Raw genomic sequence first — 22,648 nt, 5'->3', positions numbered from 1 at the left:
CTCCATTTATGCTATGTTACCTTCATCTTTTATTTCCGTGTTTCTGGAGCGGACCGGTCCCTCCTCACAGATGCTCCATTGGTTCCTCCAGCACGTTTATAATTGGTTAAAAGCATTGTGTTTCAAAAGGCAAAAGCTCAACCAAGTGTAATTCTGTGGTAATTTTCACACACTTGGCAGCAGTAAGTTAACACACATTCAAACATCAAACAACGATACATGTAAAACTAAAATCAAGCAACTAAAACCAGGCACAGTGATAATAACATAATCAAGTACAGCAACAAGAGACTATTGCGTACTGAGTTTCACATCCCTGCTCTCTTCCTCCCCCTACAGGGTGTGGCTGTGATCTGCGCCACCATCATGGAATGCTGGGACCACGACCCTGAGGCCCGACTCACTGCCCACTGCGTCGCCGAACGCATCACAGAGTTGGAGGAGGAGATAGACAAACTGTCGAGCCGCAGCTCCTCAGAGGAGAAGATCCCCGGGGAGCAGAAGATCCCAATAGAGGTGGAGATCCCAGACGTGGTGAAAATCACAGAAATACAGGACATCATAGCTGTGGACTGCTCCGTGAGCGACGAGAAGTGAGAAGAAGCTCAACAACTTAATGAACTCTGAGGGAGATTTTCAACATGGGCACTTATTCTACTTCAATGGGATTGAAGAGAAAAGTCTCAGCAGTGATTTTCAGGAGCTGAGCTCCTGTGTCCCAGGACTTTGAGTTGACTAACAGTGTCATATCTTCTTCTCATCCAGTAAAGATGGTGTCTGGGTTTTGCTTTTAAACTTCATCACTTCTAAAATGTAACAAGCTGCCTTAATCAGCTGAAAGGATAAAGAGCCACAAAGCCAAAGTAAACTGGAACCTTCCAAAAATGTGCAGAGCAAGGAGACAGGCTTCTCTCTCTTTATGAGAAATAAACAGGACAATAACTAGTAAACCAAAGACATTTGATATGCACTTTAATATGTGATACTTAAGCATTACAGATGTTTGTCATTTATCTATCGGCATGTATTCTAACATGTTGGAGTTTCTGCCTTAAAGTGTCCTTATGTGAGCCAGCAGAGATGTTGCCTAATCATGCTGTGGACTCAATCCCCACCAGCAGGAATCCAAAGGAAAGAGTGTGTGTGTGTGTGTGTGTGTGTGTGTGTGTGTGTGTGTGTGTGTGTGTGTGTGTGTGTGTGTTTGTGTGTGTGTATATATGTGTGTGACAGTATGTGTGTACTCTTGTGTGTAAAGGTGTGTTCAGACTGAAAGCATAGCAAATTGTTCAAGGTGCGTGATTACATAAAAACACAATGCAAAGACACAAATTGATGTTAGTAGACACAAGTAAAAGTGAATTATAGGGGCGCTGGTTCAGCTCAGTGGGTCGTGCAGGCGCCCCGTATACACAGGCTACAGTTCTCGACCCAGCGGCCACAGGCTCGATTCCCACAATCGGCCCTTTGCTGCATGTCATCCCCCTCTCTCTTCTCCCAATAGTTCCTCTCTTCAGTTCTCCTATAAATACAAAAATGGCCCAAAAATAATGGTAAAAAGGCGTTTAGATGCTCCAAACATCTTCAGCTGAAAAAGGTCAATCCTAATTCTATTCAGAAAAAAAGCATTTAAATGTGGTTTTCTTGTCTTGTCTTGCAGACAGACCTGAGAGTTTAAAAAGTCTGCATCGTGATGTAGTTATGACGGCATCTTGTCATCCTGTTTATTGCAATTACAGTAAATCTCAGCAGAACTCGGGTCTATTTTGGGCCTGATTTTAACAAACATGTAACTCGCTAGATACAGCAAAACTGCCACCTGAGGGAGACAATGCAACAATTGATCCCGCAGTCACACTCACACCGATAACACAAGGCAATCAAATTGCTTCTTTTTTGGTCTGAACACAGCTAACAGCCATACTTAAACCTTTTTTGCCAGATAAACAAGCACAGTGTATATAAAGATAATAACTGTACATTAGAGTTAAAGCAGCCAAAAAGGGAAAGTAATCCTCCAAAATATCTTTGAATGCAGAGATGAAAGGACTTCATAGACATGTATGTTGTATGTTTTCTGTCTATATCACCAGGAGTGTGCCAAAGATATTTTATCCTGCCTTACATACAGTATGTGTTATATGTAAAATAGTGTAAATCTTTTATGAATTAAAGATATTTCTGTATACTGAGATTCTGTGTTTGCTCATTCTGTAACCTGATCTGACCTGGGAGCAAATTATGAGATTCTGTAGACCCTCACATTTTTTGTTGTTAATGTAATACTCTTTATTTCACTCATGTCTTTTGCACAACATAAGAATGCTGAATCTTAAAAGTGTTTGCAGACTAGGTAAGTGGATCCGTAGTTTTTCTCTGCCATCTTCCCCTGTCACATTCCCAGTCAACAGTTTTCTGTTGAAAAGACGACTATGGCCACTCCTGAAAAGACGTTCAGAACTGGTTCATTTTTTCACCGACTTTTTGAAGACATTGATTAAACGTTTAGACTTAGACCAGATTTCAACAGGAAGTCTGCTTCTGTCACAAGATTCATCACACATTCACACATATTAACGGCAAATTTCAAGTCGCATCTCATTTAGCGATGAAAATGATTGCCTCTCAGTCACCAACGAAAAATCTATTGCAAACACGAGTGGAGTTGGATTTGATCTCACGAGCGCTGCATTCCTGCAGTCCAGCACTCATCACCTCTGAAGACTTGACTTGCCATCAGGTATTAATCACCTACATCAGCATCCAGGGGTCATTGTGCCTTTGTTGTCAGAGCTGCACAGCGGAAGTACCTGCACATGTGCAGTCTTCTTTCTTCTTCTTCTTCTTCTTCTGTGGGGAATGTTTGAAGTTGCTCCCTTTACAATGTCTCTGGACCTTCTTGTTAACATCACACGGCCAATAAAGCACTGAGTTTTTGATTTTTTTAAATTACATCTTTGTGTAGACTGGATTTCACCGCCCGCTGCAAAATGATTGTTTCTGACACGTTGATGTCTGAACCGTAAGGAAAAAGGAAAAGGAAATTAGGTCTTAGACGTTCAGACCTGATTTTACCCTGTTTTTTAGGTTGGGAAGAATCTGCTGGTGACGCAGTCCGTTTACTTGCCTCCATGGCTGCAGCACTGTGTTTCTGCGCCAATTTGTTTCATACCTGGTACCCGGGGGGACGTAATGGGTATAGTAGAGATTCCCGACCGGAAGGGAAATTTCAGAGAGAATATATATATATATATTGGCTGCAACGTTGTTGTCGGAGAAGCCAGTATTTCAACTTGACATGTTTCCTCATTATCTGATGAGATATCATGGTCATTTTTATATCAATATTACATATTGCTCCTGTAAGTCGTTTATCAAGAATTCTGCTGCTTTACATTTAGGATCTGGTTGATTTGATACAGTTGCTGAGAAAGGTTTGTTTGGGACTGCCACAGCAGACCTGTCTAACAACTGTTTGACCATAACCATACTACCATCACCCTGGGCCTCACCCTCACCATCTCCCTCTCCTTCCCCTGTGCCCATGCCCTGTCTTAAGTTTTCTCCCTGTTCTTTTTGTTCCTGCTTTTTCCTCCTGACTCCTGGACCCTACTTCCTCAAAGACATCCTATAGTAAGTCAAAATAAACCTGACTTAAAGCTGCAGTAGGTAACATTATTTAAACTCATATTTGCTCAAACATTTTTAAACATGCAGTAGTACATGAGAGAGATAATCTGTGAAAAAAATCATGTTCCTCTGGCTCCTCCTACTGCTCCTAATGGCATTTGCAAGAATCCAACGCTACCGAAACACACAACCAATCAGAGCCGAGCAGTCTCTCAGGCTGCTGTCAATCACATGCTGCGCAGCAACACCTCTCCACACATACTTACACGGTCAAGCTCAATTTCTTCAGTGTGCGCAGCGTCAGCCAGCTTGTGTCCACAAAGGCTTAAAAACAACCACCAGGAATGAAAAAACTGCCCATCCCTCCATTGCCAACTACGGCTTATACTACAGGTCTGTTAAACCGAAGGAGAAAAAAGAGGAAAAGGCAAACTAAAAAGAAAGAGTAGGACAGAGACAAAAACAAAATGAGAGTAAACACTGGAGCGACATTGCCAAGGTGGAGAGAGCTACGGGACCTGAGAGGATAAAAAAGTGATGCTGAGTTAGACAGTTCTGCTCGACAGGTAATTACCCCAGCTTAATTTCTGCTGTAATTGCTTTCAAAAAATGTCTCCACGTTGCTAAGATGTCTGCGGTTACTGGGATGTTACGTTGGTGTTGCAGTCGGGCTAACGTTAGCTTGTTCCCGCTGCTGCTGCTGCTGCTGCTGCTGCTCAGCTTTGTTTCATGGCAGATTGGCTGAAAATATCTTTGTGAAGTGTCCAGGCAGTGTTTCTCCTGATAGTTCTGTGTGCCTGTTCTCTCATGGCTAAATGTTCACAACATCAGTGTGTTACTGCTTAATTTGCTCTGTTTTTTCCAGTCTCTGTTAGCAAAATGAGTGTCGGTGGTTTTGCCAAATAGAATTAGCTGTAGATTACCGTTCACAGCAAAAACACTGATTTCCGCTGGTTTGATGTGTATCTGCTTCAATAGTGTTGGTGGTGTGATACAACCGCTGCGGTTGTTGTCATTTCACATTTTAACCAGTGTGTCTGCCATATTGTATATCTGGCTTCTTCAGTTGCCGTGGTTACTAGCCTGCACGTGCATAACAGCCTCATCTGCGGGGAGGGTTTTGGAGGCAGGACTGAGCGCCGCGGAGAGAGAGGGGGAGGGACCTGGAAGTTGTGATCTTTCAAATTTTGAAGCAAAGTCCGCTCTCTTCTCCATCTTACCTCCTGCAACTTTAACAGTACAACAATTGTTGAAACAATTCAAACTTTTGTATGAAAATTCAACATTATATACTGTATTTTTTCGAATATTCACACAAAGTAACAGGGTAGAATGATGCACTTATTTTTTCTTTTAAGTATTTATATTTCTTATTTATGATATCTATATGCATTGTCGTAGTGTAATGTACATATGCATATGTACATTATACTAATACATATTTGAATATATTTGATTTGAACATATTTACATCTAAAGCATTTTTAAATATCACTGAATCTTACAACCTGGTTCAACATGTTAAGGGCCCAATCACAACCATGGCCACACATTACACATTACAATCTTTCTGTCAGAGACCAAGTGTCAGATGACATGTGCATCTTGTTTGACACTATGGTTCAGATTGTGGAGACAAACTACAGAAAAGTGCATTTTCGTGTCATCGATGAGCACACACATGTTATCATGCCCACTTGACCCTCTCCCCACCAAACTTTTGAAGGAGATAATGGATGCCATCGCACTCCATCTACTCAATATTGCAAACACTTCCCTTTCCTCTGCTGTGTGCCTGACCTCTTTAAGATGCCATGTGTTAAGCGACTTTTGAAAAGGCCCACATTGCAGTTGGGTCGATAGACATGCAAAGATTTCGGCCAATTTCTAAGCTGTCATTCATCTCAAAAATATTAGAGAGAACAGTTCTGTACAACTTTTAGAGGCACTAAGAAACAACAACAACAACAACAACAACAACAACACAATATTGGTGTATGTTTGATGCATGCAGAGGAGATGAACGTATTGAATCAGCTTCATCAAATGTCTGCAAACTTTCTGAATTGGTCAAAAGCTGTCTGCTCCTCAGACCCTGTTTCCAGCTCCATCACCTGTAACCCTGCCAGCTGAAGCTACAGCTATTGCTTCAGTCCTGGAGGGTGAAGTTAGGAATGAGCAGCCCAGTGAAGAACCTGCTCCTCAGACCGTCCATGATGCCGTGCAGAATGATCCATACACACAGAAGGGTGGGGTCACCAAGGGACGAATCCAAAGATTCTTCAGGTGGTTTTGAAAAGCACTTTGCTGCTGTTTCCTGCCCGAGGATGACGACTAAGAATTCTTCAGTCTAATTATTACTTTCATTAACAAAAAACATAAATTCATCGTTAGTGTTAGTCTGTTTCATTGTTCGATATGATGAATGAAACCTGAACCAAAGACTTTCCCTCACAGGATATACAAAGGGTTTTAGGTTTTTTGGTCTTTATAAAGGTAAAAAGTCACAGGACTGTTAGAGAGGTAAGCAAAAGCTTTTAAAACGAAACATGTTAGCGTATTTAGACAGCATGAAAATAAGGTTCTATTGACAGAACATATAACAAACGATGATTGCCCTGTAGCCCTTTGAGGCGCAAAGAAGTGGTTTGTATCCAGAAAATTCTACATTTGTTTATGTTTGATTATTTTGCATTGACATAATTACTTAAAAGTGTGCTGCCTTTTACTGCCTAGTTATGAGCAAGTGTCTTTTTTAGAAGAATTTAAACTTTAAATCAAAATCCAGATTCATCCAAGTTATTGTTTTCTATCAAACCAGAACATGCAGAGGAGATGAACGTATTGAATCAGCTTCATCAACTGTCTGAATTGTGTAGTGTAATGCCCACATTTATTACACAGCTTTATTGAACACTATTCTGATTCTTTGATGTATCATTTCTGTAAAAGGCCGCCCCTACAGAAACAGTCTATCTGATCACAGACTCGGGGGACTACGTCCAATCATATTAATCCGCAATGAGAAGTTTAGTGAATCAAATCAACTGATATCAGAACTGTACAACAGAGACTGATATAATCACTCAAGTCTCGTACTGGTTGCACTTCTAAGATATGAAAGTCAGCCCGATTACTTAAGATAAGATAAGATAAGATAAGATAAGATAAGGCTTTATTCGTCCCACAAGCGGGACATTTACACTGTTACAGCAACAAAGTGGACAGTGCAACATTACAATAAAGAGCACATAAAAATAAGTAAACAAGTGTATCCTAAAAAATATGTACAGAGCTAATGAGATAATACGGAACAGACCAATGACAAACCAAGTCAGCAAGTGTACAGCATGAATGAATGAACAAAAGGACCACCTGATGTAATAATACTTCTGCATTTGCTTCACTTTTAAACCCAAGAGGTTTGGTCCACTTCTTATATACAGTCTGTGGACTTCATACACTAATCAAGTGTTGCATTTAAGAGAAGCTGGTGTGTCCAAGTTCCTTTGAAATAGTATCTATATGTGTCGGCCCTAAGCTGTCGCAGCACGATGTTCCCTCTGTCTGCTGCAATGACTGTATAAATGGACGATGCGTCTCCGTCTGCTCAATTGATGCCAAAATAGCCCCTGTGATAGGCGCTGCCATCTTGCAATGGTGACGTCATTTAGAGCCAGAGACTCCGCAGTAGAGATCAGCAGGTGGAGCCGACCTAGCTTCTTCCGCTAACCAAAACACACACTTAACTTACCGAAAACCAGCAAGGATGGTAAATGGACTGTACTTACATGTCACATTCACACACACATTCACACACTGATGGCAGAGGCTGCTACGTAAAGTGCCCAACTGTCTGACCGACACTACCACTGAGCCACAGCCGCCCGAGGATCTCGCTCGCCGGTGTGTTTAACAACAGAACAGCTTCTCTGTGTTGGTCTGAGGTTAACGTTCACAGGTATGGAAACTTCAATGACTGTAGTGATTGTTTTAGTTACGTTTCCTCTTGACGATCGTCCTCTACTCTGCTAATCCAGAACTGATCGGCTGCAGGAGCCGTATTGATCAACAGAGCTGTCAATCATCCTTTTTATAGCATCAAATAACTTAAATAAACTTGTCAGAAAAATGAACAATTGAACGTAAATCAGCATGATAAGAACTAACTATAATGACAGAAACCATGTTTGATAAAAATGTATTTGATGTGTATTTTGATTTTATAGTTTGACTCATGTCCCACCTGTTAACATGGAGGAGGCAGGCTTTATGACCTATACTGCAGCCAGTCAGCACGGGGCGATTGGGAGGGTTTGGCTTCACTTTTAGGGAGCTGTCATGTCGTCTATCTTTTTATACAGTCTGTGGTCTGCTGCCATTAAAGTGAGACTGAATCACCGGCAACTTCTGGAGACCCAGCATACACACTGTTTGTGATACGTTCAATGTGTTTCTATTGAGGGAAAAAATCGAATTTGTGTATAAACATCCTGCTTCATCGGTTATCTTGAATGTGAGCGATCATTGAGCGGGTTGAAGACAGCCATGACGATCTTGAATAATTCAAGCAATGAGCACAGGAGAGCGCTTCGTAGTGAAATCTTAATTCATGTGTGTGTGTGCATGTGTATATATGTGCAAGTGTATGCGTATGTGTGTGTGTCTGTGTGTGGTGCAGACATTCCTCTGCAGACCAGAGTTTGTGCCAGAGAAATGTAATGACAGGCCTGGTGGGCCCATGATCCAGCTCTGGTACAAGGAACAGAGGGTACCACATCACATGTTCTTACACACACACACACACACACACACACACACACATGCACGCACTGCCCTTTTCTCCTTCCTCTCCGGTTCCCCTCCTTCTTTCTCTTATTCTTTCCATCTTAAAGCCTCTGTCCTCCTGCTTCTGTCTTTGTTGGTGTATTCCTGGCATCACTGACTCTCCTCGGGGGCAAACATCCCGTGTCCAGAATTAACTCCTGGCCTTGTTCCCTTTCTTTTATAGGCCTCGGTAGCGCAGCAGTGTTTTGTATATATTCCAGAGGCCTCTCCCTGCCCACTCGTTGTGTAAAAACCACCAGTCTGGATCAGTCTGCCTCCCACTGTCACTGTTTTTGCAGATTATTTCCAGGTGTGATGCACCTGCATGGCACAGACAGTGGATATGGGATTACAGCGTCATTTTCCCTCACAGTGTTTAGTAAATGTAGTGAAGGGAACCAAAATAATGAGGGCAGATCCAAGATAGATTTCATGTCTGCCTTCAGGGTGTAATCACTGAAAGATTACCAGCATGGTATTACTTTACTGCAGTCTGCAGGGAAACAAATGTTCTCTCTAAGATGACTTCCCATAGTTTTCCAATACCTCATAACTGCTGTATGAGGGAGAGAACAAGTCTGCCCTCTAGTGGACAAAACACAGCCAACAGTCACAGTCAGGCTTATGTTATTCTCCACAGCACACATTGATTATCATGAAAAAATGCGGCCTCTGTGTGATACAGTCCAAAGCAAGAGTGCTGCCCGCAATTTGATACAGTTTGTGTTAAATATCCAGCATTCAGCTTCAGTCTGCAGCCATTAGAAACACAGGCAAGTAGAAATGCTTGGTCGGTAATTAATATCTAATATTTCAAAATATGCATGCATCAATACTGTCATTTACATATTACTGTGCACATGTCAGTGTTCACAGACATGTAGGTGTAATGCAATTTCCTACCTGTGCTTTTATTTTACAGTTAAACAAGTTACATGAAGTTCTACAAGGTTTTCTCTGTTTTGGCGAACAAGTATTAGTCCATATTGAAGTCTTTTTCCCAAAACTCCTCACACAGTCTGAACAACCAGCATGCATCTGGGCCAGTTCATCGATCTCACCTCCAGAACTCAAACCACCAAAGATCTCTTACATGTTCCTAAATGAGCTCGATGGAGCATCAGAAAGCATCCAGTGGGATTCATGACACTTAAAGTCGAGGTGAAATGAAAAATGTCATTTTAATCCTTTTAGATCACATCCCCGGTAATATTGTGCATCTATTTGACAACATAGGCCAAAAAAAATTCAAATTCAGTCATACTCCACTGCATCGTCCATAATATCCTGCACAGACTCATCCCCGAGTTCCAGAAACAGAGACACATAGTAGGGCAAGATCACAGGAGCATAAATGATGTTAAGAGGGCCACAAACAAACTCCAGCTCGCTTTGTGTGTGGAAAAATCACACCAGAAACTCAAAAGAGAACCAAACCACCACAAACATGGTGCGGCACCTTTGGGAGCATTTACCCTGTGGAGAAAACAAAAGACAAAGCGGGTACGTTTTACAGTCTTTGGTTTCTTTGACTCCCTGGCTGACCCTTTAAAACCCCCTCTCAGGCCCCTGGAGGTGGCTGCTGACTGATGCCTGACCTCCTTCCTGCACCTTTCTTGTCCCAGTAAAGTCCTCATCGTCGCTGGAGTCAGAGTCCAGGTCAGAGCTGCTGTAAATCTTCTGGCTACCGTTAACAATAATTCCTGTGTCAAACTGGCAGCATTACCCATGAGTCCCCCTCTGCCCCCAACGAAAAACAACTTTAATCTCTCGATGGTCCAAAACTCTTGTGCTAGTTAGATGTATACCGTCACACTCCCCCGGTTCTTCCCAGCATCCCAAGCTGCTGAGCTAAGTAGCTAACAGCCACTAAACTTGAAGCAGCACTTACTTTAGAAAAACATCTGTCCATCTGAAACCATTCTCCATGAAGTAAGATCCAGTTTATTCAAAATCAGAGAATACAATTCATTTAAGTAGGTTTTTGCTCAATTTAAAAATGTGTGTTTTTGCACAAAAGTCTGTGAGGCACAGCCCTCAAAAAAACTCTGCTCCGTCTGTCATTCTGTGGTCTAATGATGAGTTAATCAAATCCAGTGCGTGGTCTATCTCTCTCTCTCTCTCTCTCTCTCTCCTATTTAAAAATAGAGCTGTTCGACTAAGCATTCCCCCTAAAGCCTGCAGGCTTCCATTGTGATGGCTACATGTGCTGCTTTTTTCTGTTGTGTTTGTTTTCTGGATTTCTTTGCATCATTTATATATTTGCAGCTTGTTTGCTGTCAGTGCATTTATTATTGCTTTCTGTGGCACGTTTGATCCTTTACAACACCTCTCAGTGTTGGACTTGGTGTATGTGTTTTTGAATTTGTATAGTCGAGTGCAAGTTTAACATACCAGGACATCTTTTCGTCTTTTCTTCTGTTTCAACAAATACTGTTGCCCACATGGATTAAGACATATATGGAGAAGTTAAAAGTTAAAAACATAATCCGGGCAAAAGGCCATACAGTCGCACCTGCTAAATGCAAAAAGAAGCTGGCAAACGATCATTTATCCATTTAGTATCCATTTAAACATTCATTCTGTATGCAAAAGCTCAAGAGATTCTACTTTAAATGTCAAAGAGAAAAGGAATGTTAATGTAATTTCTAAAGGGGCTCAGAATTTCATTAAACACGGCTGACTACAGTAATCATTGGAAACACAGGTTGCTCTGTACTACTGCTACGGTCTGAAATACAGTACAAACATTGCTTTTATACATTCATACCTCTGCTTTATTCTTTTGTATGTCTGGCATGGGGCTGGTGCACAGGTTGACCACAGTGAGCACCACCATGATGACTGACAGGAAGGTAAACACTTTTCTTGCTACTCCTGAGTGAGGGCTCTCCACTGCTTTTGCCAAGAAATTGAGGATGCCCTGAAAGGCCAATGGGTCATGGTCAAAGAAGAACTCATGGTGCATCTCCTCAGTCATCACAGAACTCTGATGTCTCCCTCAGCATGGTGCAGGAGCGCAGATGATTCAGGCGGCTCAGGGGAAAAACCCGCAGGGTGCTCTAGGGGAAGACATACAGGGTCCTAACTATGTTGATGAGGGCCTGCTGGGAAGGATCAAGTTACTTGTGTGATGCCTCTGACCCACGCACCAGAGCATGCTGATAGTACAAACCTTTAGCTGTGGGTTTCTCTGTGTCTGTGAAGAAATGGTTATAGCTGTCGTGACTGCTGAAGGACTGCTCATCAAAGCCAGCACTGCTGATAGCCATGGTGGGAGGATGGTATTTGAGCGAAGGACTGCAGCGTAATTTATATACTTAAAATTTCTGGATAAAAAACGTGTTATTTCTATGAAAGCAGAACAGTGGGAAGGGCATCTGTCCCTGTAACATCCAACATCATAGCACTAACTTTTGTCTAATCTGAGCTAAATAAAATAGAATATTATTTAACGATTCATTAAAAATGTAAACATAGTTGTGGAGAATCAATACAGTAAAAGAAAATATTATATCGCAATATTCAAGTGATTCAGTATTTTCTTCCGCACCTGGTGTATACTAATGCAATAGCACTGTTTATACTAAAACCAGCACTCAAGCGACAAACCATCGATAATTATATCCCAACATCGCTGTTTCCACTACAAACGTTGTTTGAATAAAATGGAAAGAAAATGAAATGTTGAATTGATAAAATATAAATAATAAAGGTTAATGACAGCAGCAACATAACAATGAAAAACAATGATATAGGATGCAATATCAATTAGTAAGAAAAGTAACATGTTAAACAAAATGTGGTGGCAATTCATGGTGGTGAGATCAATAAAGTTCTTTGAGAAACAAAGTTGTCTTTTGATGTCTTTAACTGAAGAATAATAGAAGATGAGTATTTCAATCAGGAGAGACTTCATTTAGATTTGGAAAGTTTGGAAAGAATGAAATGTGTTTTAGCGATTAGACTCCATCGTGATGTCTTCATGTACTTGAAGGGGTAGAGAGACCAAGAGCAGTATAGGATGGAGTCTAGATACTGGTGGTGGTGGTGGTGATGCTGAAGACAGGATGAGCTGAGGAGCTGGACTTGGACATTGATGAGATGGATTGGAGGTGCACGGGGTGGAGGAGGGTCACAATGATCGAGCTGAAACGACAAACTGTTTGCAGAAGAGAGAACAGCTTTAAGATTTGACAGCAGCAGGATGATTGGTCGACAGACGTCGAGGATAACTCTGGATGGTTTAGTACTTAAATAGTAACGCCCATAATCAGCTGATCACCTGGCTGTAGGACAGAGAGGGAGAGAGAGAACGTGAAATGAATGAGAAGAACAGAGCTGTCTAGCTGACAAAGTGCCTTAAAAACTGGATTTTAAAGTGAATATGAAAGCTAACAGGCAGCTAGCACAAATAATTGTTCAAAAAGATGTAAAGCTGCTCTCCTTTTGCTCTTCCTTGGCGCTCGTGCTGTAGAGTTTCGAATTAATGTTAGCTTGTGTGTTGTATTATGTAGGCGTTCAGATACACAATTATTATACCAAGATTTTTGGTAACTTGTATTTCTACAGCGGTTTTGCTTAAGCACTGTCAGTGAATAAAAGTTTAAACTGTAAATGTAATATCTTAGCAACAAGAGTCCATAAAGACAGAATCATTCATGACAAATCACTGACTTTAGTTTATTGTACTGCGCAACTCACCTTAAATTAGTATCAGGTCAAACAACTCCTCTCCGAATAATGTTCAGAACAATCCTCACAGAAGAGCCACAAGCTTCTGCATGAAATTAATATTATAAGGAAGTGTTGGAGAAAGAGGATTGTTCATAAGATCAAACGCAGACATAATATATATGTAACATCAGAAGTTAAAGGAATGCACAGGGCTTCACAGTGGTGTAGTGGTCAGTGCTGTTGCCTTGCTGCTAGAAGGTTCCTGGTTCAGATGTAGGGGGCCTTTCTGTGTGGAGTCTGCATGTTCTCCCCATGCCAGCTCCTGTGTGTATGTGTGCGTGAAAGGTTGTCTGTTCTCGTTGTGTCAGCCCTGTGACTGACTGGCGGTCAGTCCAGGGTGTACCCACCTCTCGCCCAATGACAGCTAGGCTCACCCCAAGTTTTTTCAGGTCTGATCTAAATTGTTTTCACTTATGTCGTTGTAACTTCAGAACAGGTGAAAAAAACGTAAACTTAAATACTCAAGGATTATCCTTTGTTGAAAAACCTTAGACAGATCATACTGAGAGAACTTTATTCATGAGCACAAGAAAGAAAACACGTAGAAATATTAAAGTTCAGTGGCTTTTCTTTACATAAGTAGTATTACACTAAACTTTGAAATGATGGCATTCATACCATCGCACATATCTGGTTTCTTACAGGTACACATATGAGGGGGCTCTAGTGTTTACACCGATGGAGGAGCTGATGGAGATGAACCAAGAGGAAGGAGATGGTAGCTAGAACTACCATCTCGAGCTAACTTGAAACTGAAGTGCAGAGGATGCTATGGATGAGAATACATTTGTAGTGTGGTAACCATCCCAACTCCATAATCAGCCTTTTTGTTTTGTCTTAGATTGATACTGACAACAGAATAAAAAGTCAGAGAATTCTTCAGTTTCATGATGATGCATAAAGTTTCTTTTTGTACTTTAAATAAAATATTTGGAGTGTTCATTCTAGCAACGCCATGAACTCTCTAGTGGTTATTCATAAAGTTACCACTAGAGTGCACTGTCCTCAAGCTAAATCTAATCTACCCCAGGAAGTACATCTGTACTGTACAATACTGTTACTGTATTATAGATGATTTATTTTTCTTTATGTTTAAAGTGTAGTTTAAGTTAAGCATACGAGCTCATTTCAGCCTGTTATAATAATATAACCTTTATTTTATTCAAAATCCAACTTACAAAGTGCTTTACAAAGGCAGCAGAGCAAAACAGACAGGTCATAAAATCATTATCAAAAGGCCAATATAAGAAATAAAAAATAAAAAATAAATATACATATTTGATTCATTTAAAAGAACTCGAAAAGACAATTATATATAATATAATCATATTTTTTTGTTCTGGTTAAAAGCCTGGCAGCTGTATTCCTCAGTCTGCATCTAAAATGATAAATGTTAAGTTGCTTTAAAAAGGACCACTGGCTCTGTAATTTGTTTCTTATAGGGGCTCTGAAATTGGACTGGAAAACTACATTTACCTTCACATCTGAAGAATTCAGCACTCACTGTGGGGTGCCACAAGGGTCAGTTCTAGGTCCACTCTTATCCAGTCTTTACATGATCCCTCTTGGTACCATCATACAGAAACACAACGCTTCATACCATTCCTATGCTGATGATACAGTTTAATGTCTCACTTTCCCCTGATAACCTCAGTCCTATGAGAAAGCTGGTCAGATGCATTGATGACAAAAGCTTATGTCCATTTCATCATTTCATCATCAGCATATAGTGAGCATGTCAGAAACCTGGGTGTTATAATGGCCTCTGTCCACTTATGGAACTTTTTGTGCTGGCAGCGCCTACTTTATACAGAACCAATGTAGTTCAGCGTCCTCAGCGCTAAAACTCCCTCGGAATCAGCTGTTTTTTCTCTCAGCGCTCTGAGTTGAAAATAGTTCAACTTTTGTAACACTGCCACACTTGTCAATGTCACTTCTCCCTCACCAACCAATCAAAATCAAGAAGGGGCGGGACTTCAGATATCAACTTTGTTAACAACAATGGAGGAGGAGAAGTTAATCCTTTCGTTTTTTGTAAGTACAATTTTCAGGTGTAGAGCTGCTGCTAACTCCAGGACACGATTCCTTTCCATTTTTTGTGTTTTCTTTGTAAAAGTTCCTTGTAAAAAAGCAAATTGAGTGCGACTGAACAACTTTTGTAACCTAGCAAGAGTAAGCGCCGGTGAGAAGCTCTCTGAAACTGATGTCGTGTGGGTGCAAAAAAGTGGACACAGGCCCTCATCAATTCCAATCTCAACTTCCACCATCACATAACAGCTATAACAAAAACTGAGATGCTTCATGTCCCAATCCGACTCTGAACAACTAGTCCATGCATTCATCTCCAGCAGACTAGATTACAGTAATGCCTTCTATGCTGGACTTCCCAAGAAGTCAATACACGAGCTGCAGCTCATCCTGAATGCTGCTGCCAGACTGCAGCACCAAGACAATAAAACACATAACACCTGTGTGTGGTGTGTGTGGTGTGTGTGGTGTGTATGGACTTGTGTGGGTTCCTGGCTTAAACCTGTGTGTGTGCGCGCTTTAATAGGGATAGGTCTGGGAGCATAAGACCTGCGCTTTAAGTATATGTGTGTGTTGTATGGGTTGGGTCCTTTTATAAATGCGTTTTGAATTTTATATTTGTGTTTCTGGATTCCTTTGTTTACTTTGTATTTTATTTTATTTGTGTTTGTTTCTTATCTTCTGTAAAGCACAGTGAATTTACATTTGTATGAAATGTGCTATACAAATAGAATTGTACCTCTGTCTGCTGCCCCTCAGACATGATGCTCGCCGTCGCTGACAAATCTCCCTCCTCAGCTCTGCTCAGTCAGCTCAGATGAAAAACTACAGCATGGCTCCAGTGAAGTGTGCCTGTCATGTCTGCCTGAGGTCAAGAATGAGGGTATCTCTCCTTCATCTGACTGAAGAGCACACATGTTGCTCTGTCTAACTGCTTATCGCTCTACATGCATGCACACAAACAAGTCAGACTGGAGATTCATTGTCACTCAGTTCTGAACTTGGTGGTAGTGAGATGATTTATGAAGAGGAATAACCATAATACAATATATAATAGAATAATCCATGTCCTTGACATATTTTATAACTTACACCAGCAGTTTCTGTCTGTTGTTCTGGCTTCCACCGAGGGAAGGGGAAACTGAGTGAATATTCAGAGCACAGAATGTATCATGAGCTTGACTTTAGTCTTTTTGCTGGTTCTTTAACCCTCTTTTCTCCTTAATTATGCGTAAAAAAAGACAACTGACAGACAATTTGTCATGCCTAAGTATGCTTGCTGGCCTTCGGGAGTTTTCTATTATAATGTAGTTCATAGTTTTCTGACAATAAGGGTTAGTTCTGCATAGGTATGATCTCATTTTAGGGCTATATAGGGATAAAAAGTGTAGAAAGAGATTTCATCAGGTGTTCAGTAAGCTTGTCTTACCAGTTTGTATCTGGGCTGTAAAGCACAGATGTCTTCAGCATCTTGTGGGTGTTCCAGTGCACAGAGTTGCTTCTTATCAGGCACAAGCTGTCACGTTCAGACAGACAACAGGACCCAACTGAGCAGACCTGAGACAGAGCAGATTCGTTTAACCGTTTATTGGCAGAGTTCGGTACACAGGAGATCAGTCAATGAGGCAGCAGAACAAAAATCGGAAGGCAAAGTCGTAGTCCAAAAACAGGCAAAAGTCAAAACCAAGGCAGCAAACTAGACAGGCAGAAGCACAAAAGCGCTGGACAAAAAGGAGAACACGAGGAAAACTGATCATACACTGGGAAACCAACACGAGGAATAAACGCCGGAAAACTACTCACGAAGGATGCAGACAATCTGACAAAGACACACTGGGGAAGACTAAGGCTAATATACACAAGAGGGGAAGAGACAACGAGACACAGGTGAAAACAATAAGCAATCACACACACAGGGAGTAAAGAAACCTCAAATGAATGCAAACAGGAAGTGGGAGATTAACAAAATAAAACAGGAAGTACAGACAAAAACATCTAAACACAACGTGGCAAACAGTGACTCTTCATATATTTATACAGCAACAGACATATGAATTATAATATCTTGGAAATATTCCATCCATTCATTATCTATACCGCTTATCCTTTTATCTGCTTATAATGGGGCGAGAGGCAGGGCACACCCTAGACTGATTGCCAGTCAATCACAGGGCTGACACATAGCTCAGACAACCTTTCACACTCCCATTCACACCTACGGACAATTTAGAGTCACCAATGAACCTAACGAGCATGTCTTTGGACTGTGGGAGTTAGCTGGAGTACCCGGAGGGAACCCACGCATGCACGGGGAGAACATGCAAAGTCCACACAGAAGAGCCCCCTACGTTTGAACGGGGATTCTAGCTGTGAGGAGACAGCGCTCACCACGCACCACTGTGCAGCCCTCTTGGGGACAATGTTAAATAAAAATCACTGATTCTTGTTTTAGGTGATGGATCTTAATGTCCTAATGAGAGGAGACGAACACATGCAGATTCTTCTCAGAGGACCGAAGACTGAGGGGGGCCTTAAGTCAAATAGTAGGCGGCTGAGACGGCAAGCATAGCATTTGAAACGACTTCTTATTTTGGGAGTTAGGATGTATAGTTTAGATAATTGGGTAATACTTAACTTTCATGGAGGGCTCTTGGCTTGGTTTGTTCAACATTTCTGTGTCCACTATATGACATAGTTCGTGTTTATCAGAACAACCATTGCACATTTTGTATTTGAAGATTGTGATGTTTAGTTTGTGTTTTGTGATTCACAAAATTAAAAACTGTCAAACATATATATATATAAAACCATTTGGTAAGGAAATTTTGGAGCTAGTTAACTCCTGATTGACTGTTTCAGGAGACCTAGAGGTGTCTCACTGACTCGTTTAATCAGGTGTGTCAAAGATACGGCCAGCGGGCCAGATGCGGCCCGCCAGGAGGTCTCATCAGGCCCGCGAGACATTTTGGGGAAGGGGAAGAAAAAATAAATAAATATATATATATATATATATATATATATATATAGGCCTATGTATATTTTTAAAGAGAGATTTTTATAGATGTATATATAGAGAATTTGATGATCGTTTATCTGATCACGATATTAGGCATGAGCTGCCCTCACACTGAGGTCCGCTGGTTGAGCCGAGGGGCGGTGCTCAGACGCTTCTTTCAATTACGCACAGAGATCGCTCGATTCGTGGCACAGAGAGGAAAGCGAGTGGCAGAGTAAGATAAGCCAGACAGGGTTACAAGTCTTGCTTTTTCAGTGGACATTACAGAACATTTGAATGTGATGAATGTTAACATGCCGGGCCGCAACAAACTCGTCACAGACTACTCCGACAGCGCTGGTGCTTTCCAAATGAAATCTCTGTGGCAGGCGCAGCTGTCCCAGCACAACCCAGCCCACTTCTCCTGTCTAAAATCTGTACCTGTGGATTACGAAAAGATGGACACGTACAGGAACACACTGTTGGGGCTCATAGCCGAGTTTAAAAGTCGATGAACTGTCTTCACTCAGCTGGAGAGGGATTACGCACGTGAGAGAGGAACTCCGAATGGAGCTAATCAAACTGCAGTGTAGCGCACCGTTAAAGTACGAATCTACATCTGATCGTTTGACATTACTTTATAAAAGACAGCATTTGCATCAAAGGTAGTCTGTATGTTTGGGACAACATATTTATGCGAGCAGGTATTAACGTGAGGGATGAAGTCCAAATTGCGCAGTCGGCTGGCGCACGGACATCTGAGGGACATAATGAAAATCGCCACCGCTCAGAAACTAGTTCCTGATGTCGACAGGCTGGTGGAAGTGAAAAAGTGTCAGGTGCCAACCAGCAAGTGCAAATGTGAGTGTTCCTTTTCCTCAGTTTCAGTTTAACATATACTGCCGGCCACAAACCTGACTGGTAAAATCTCTCCCTCTCTCTCTCTCGTCACTACACACTGGATTCCACAGGCCCTGATCCCAGAGCAGCTGGTTTAACCCCGATATCAGGTCGGACTTTCTGGACAACAGGTGGCTGTTTTATAGCCTTAACCAGCAATATTTGAAATTAATAATTAATGAATCACAATGAGATTTAAACACTAAATGTATTGTTGTTTAGAGTAGAGTAAATAGGAAAAAGTTTACTATGCCACTTGTTGTTACACTTCCCTGTTGTACAGTATTATTATGTGCAATTATTATTAACCTATTCTTTCAAATGTAACAACATGAAATGCTCACTGATTGTTAAAAGTATCTGTTGGCTCTTATTGAATGATTTCAAATAATAAAACTGTAGTAGCCGATATATCTGTGTGTTAAGACATCATGATGTTGGCAAAAAATAGTCCGGCCCCTTTGAGGTCTTATCGGAACAAATCCGGCCCACTACCTAATATGAGTTTGACACCCCTGGTCTAAGAGAATGGAGGCAGACTATGGTGAATCTCCCATGACTCGGATGTCCTGAAAGGTGGTGACAGCCAGCCTAGTCAGGAAGGCTCCACTCTGACCTGTCATCCTTCTGGACAGAGAGCTGGACGGGTACTCTGAAAGAGAAAGGCTTTGACCTTCTGATCTAAGATCTGAAACTGACCCAAACATGAAGTCGGGATTCAATGTGCTATAAAGTCTGTTAGACTTGAAGAGTAAAATATGGTCACTTAGTTTACCTGTGCATGACTTTTAGCAAGTGCTTGTTAGACATCAGAGCTGCTCCTCCCCAAAGGGCTTGAGCAACACAAGAGACGAAAGAGGTGTTTATACAGCTATTATGAAACATTATTGGAGAAGAATAAAATAATGAATTTTATTAATTAATCAATAGATAGAATTTACGTCAACATGCACAAATGGCCAAAACTTCTAACAGATGTCTGTGATTTCCTCGATAAGATCAAAAGCTCTTAGCACTACTCCCACCTTATGCTTTTCCAAAGAAGAGGCCACACATGCAAACACACAAAGTTTGCCAGAAGCACTGTTTTCAGTTAATCCATCTATCCATCCGTCCCAGTGTCATTAATGAACTATCTCAGGAACATCTCAGGTGTTTCTTCAAACGTCCTCTTGGACGACAGGACACAATGATTAAAATGTGTCTGTCAAAGGTCAAGGTCTCTGTGACCTCATGTCTGTCCCATTCTTGTGAACATGATGTCTCAACCTGGAGAGAATTTTGTTACACATAGTTTATTTTATTTGTTATTAGTCAGTGAGAACAAGCCTTCCATGATTGATAAGTGAAAAATCTCTGCCCACTCTTCCAAGCGCGTACCTGTTCGTTCTGCTGACGTAAAGAAGGCTTTACTGACATTACATGCTCTGCAGAGAAACACAGTGAGAGAGACAGTGATTGAAAAAGCATGCTCTTATAAATGGTTGTGGTGCATTGTTTTGTTTTCAGGATAATGTATTCTTTCAAATATTCTAAAACACAAATATAAACGTGGTCCAGGCCACAGTTACACGATCATTCTGTGGGAAACACTGATGTACACAAATGTAAACTGCAAATTGACTGGTTGGCAGAGGCACACATTCACAAGGCGGAAATTCTAGGGCTTAATAATGTTGCATTGTTCTTCAAAACATATGCAACTATGTCTATTATCAAATAAAGACCTGAACAGGTGAAACTGCTTCACTTTTTTAGCTGTCAGTATTTGTTCCTCCAGAGCCGAGGGAATTATCTTCCCTCTGATAAACACACAAATAATTCAGTTTTGATAAAAGAAATTGATCACTCAGTTCATATTTAAAGATATAATCTTGAAGTTCTCAGTCTTGTTCTATTTGGCGGCACCTAGTGGCCATAAAAAAGAATTGCTGACGCACATGTCCCAGATAACCAGACGTCCACGGTTGGCTCCGGTTGTAACTCTTGATTTTCCTGGCTGACGGTCGCTTTCCTTTTCAGACTGTTTGCTTCATCTGAGCGTCAAGTTTGTTTCTTTTTCACTTCTTTTTGAAGTTGTATCTGTAGTCATCCATCTTTGTTTGTTCAGCCATAGTAGATTACTGTTTACTTGCAACACTTGCAGAGACCGGAAGAGCAGCCGCTTAGCTCCGCCTACCCTCTCTGGCAGACCAACCACTGCTGGCTGATGTAAAACGCGTCACTAACTGGGCGCCACTTGTGATTTTTTCTGTGAAAGTCACCCCAGACACCCAGTCTGTAATACTTCAAATGCAAAGGCTTTCATCGGTGGGCCAAAGGCTCAATCACCATTGTGTTACCTCATTCGGCGATAGTGACCTAACAGACATTTATTTAAATAAAAATCTTCAAGATTATAATTTTAAATAAATGAAGATGCTACTCTGACACTCAGTGTGTGGGAGTTTTTAAGACTTAGTGTTTAGCTGTAGGTAGGATTATAAAGTGTGTGTGAAAGCAGTTTACCTCTTATCAGATGAAACAACGTAAACATCCTCAGTGCTGATACCCAGTAAAGCTGCTGCTGTGGAAATAAAGAAATAACACTGAAAGGGATTAAACAGAAGTCTGATGAACACAATATGATCCTGAGGTGTTCATTCATTTAAATACAACTAATGCGAATATAATCACATGATTTCTATTTCAATGTGTGGATTACTATTTAAACAGAGATCTGGTAGATTTGTACATTGTGGTTATGCATCCCTCATCGGCTCAATTGGGCAGGTAAATCTTTTGTGTTAAGATTCTTTTGTTGTGAAAACTGTTTTGCAAACGATCTCAGAGGTAGAGCATGAAAACAGACAGCTTATATGTGTATAGCCTACATTTTGAAACAAAAAAAGTCTCATAGTCAGACCAAACACTATCAGTTAGTTTCAGACTGTAGCAGACACGTTGGACATCGAGCTACCTGGAAGAAAAGGATGTTTTTATGTTCAATCAATCAATCAATCAAATTTTATTTGTATAGCGCCAAATCATAACCAGAGTTATCTCGAGACACTTTACAGAAAGAGCAGGTCTAGACCGACTCTTTGTTAAGTTATTTAAAGAGAGGCCCAACATGAATCACCATGAGTAGCACTTAGCAATTCGGCACATTGGCAGAAAAACTTCCTTTTAACAGGCAGAAACCTCGAGCAGAACCAGACTCATGTTGAACAGCCATCTGCCTCGACTGGATGGGCCGAAAATGGGATAGAAGGAGATGCAGGATAGAGACAGGCAAAGAGAGCAACAACAACATATGTTCTTGTTACCACAACAACATATGTCCTTGTTACATGAACAACAACAGACACATACTTATGGTTACAATGCCAATAATAGTGGTAGACTAGGGTGAAGATTGGCTAAATAAATAAATAAATAAATAAATTAGCGAGAGAAGCAGAGTAATGATAAAGGCTGAGGTAATCGTAATTGTAACAGTTGAAGTCAACAGGTCTACTATTAGCATTAGCAGCAACAATAATGATAAAAAAA

At 41.0% G+C, this 22,648-nt stretch overlaps 1 protein-coding gene across 1 annotated transcript in view; it reads left to right on the top strand.

The window, feature by feature from the left end:
- The window catches only part of LOC138584361 (TGF-beta receptor type-2-like), a 40,415-nt gene extending 38,232 nt beyond the window's left edge, over window positions 1-2,183 (top strand). Inside the window, exon 10 of the mRNA XM_069656570.1 lies at window positions 340-2,183. Coding sequence (XP_069512671.1) covers window positions 340-597 — 258 coding nt within the window. The 3' untranslated portion in view covers window positions 598-2,183. The remainder of the gene's footprint in view (window positions 1-339) is intronic.
- Window positions 2,184-22,648: the final 20,465 nt, after the last annotated feature.

Source organism: Semicossyphus pulcher, unplaced genomic scaffold (assembly GCF_022749685.1).
Source record: "Semicossyphus pulcher isolate SPU_LCO1_2020_fin unplaced genomic scaffold, fSemPul1.0.p SCAF_9, whole genome shotgun sequence".
Taxonomy (NCBI): Eukaryota; Metazoa; Chordata; class Actinopteri; order Labriformes; family Labridae; genus Semicossyphus; species Semicossyphus pulcher.
This window is presented reverse-complemented; position numbering and strand designations above follow the sequence as displayed.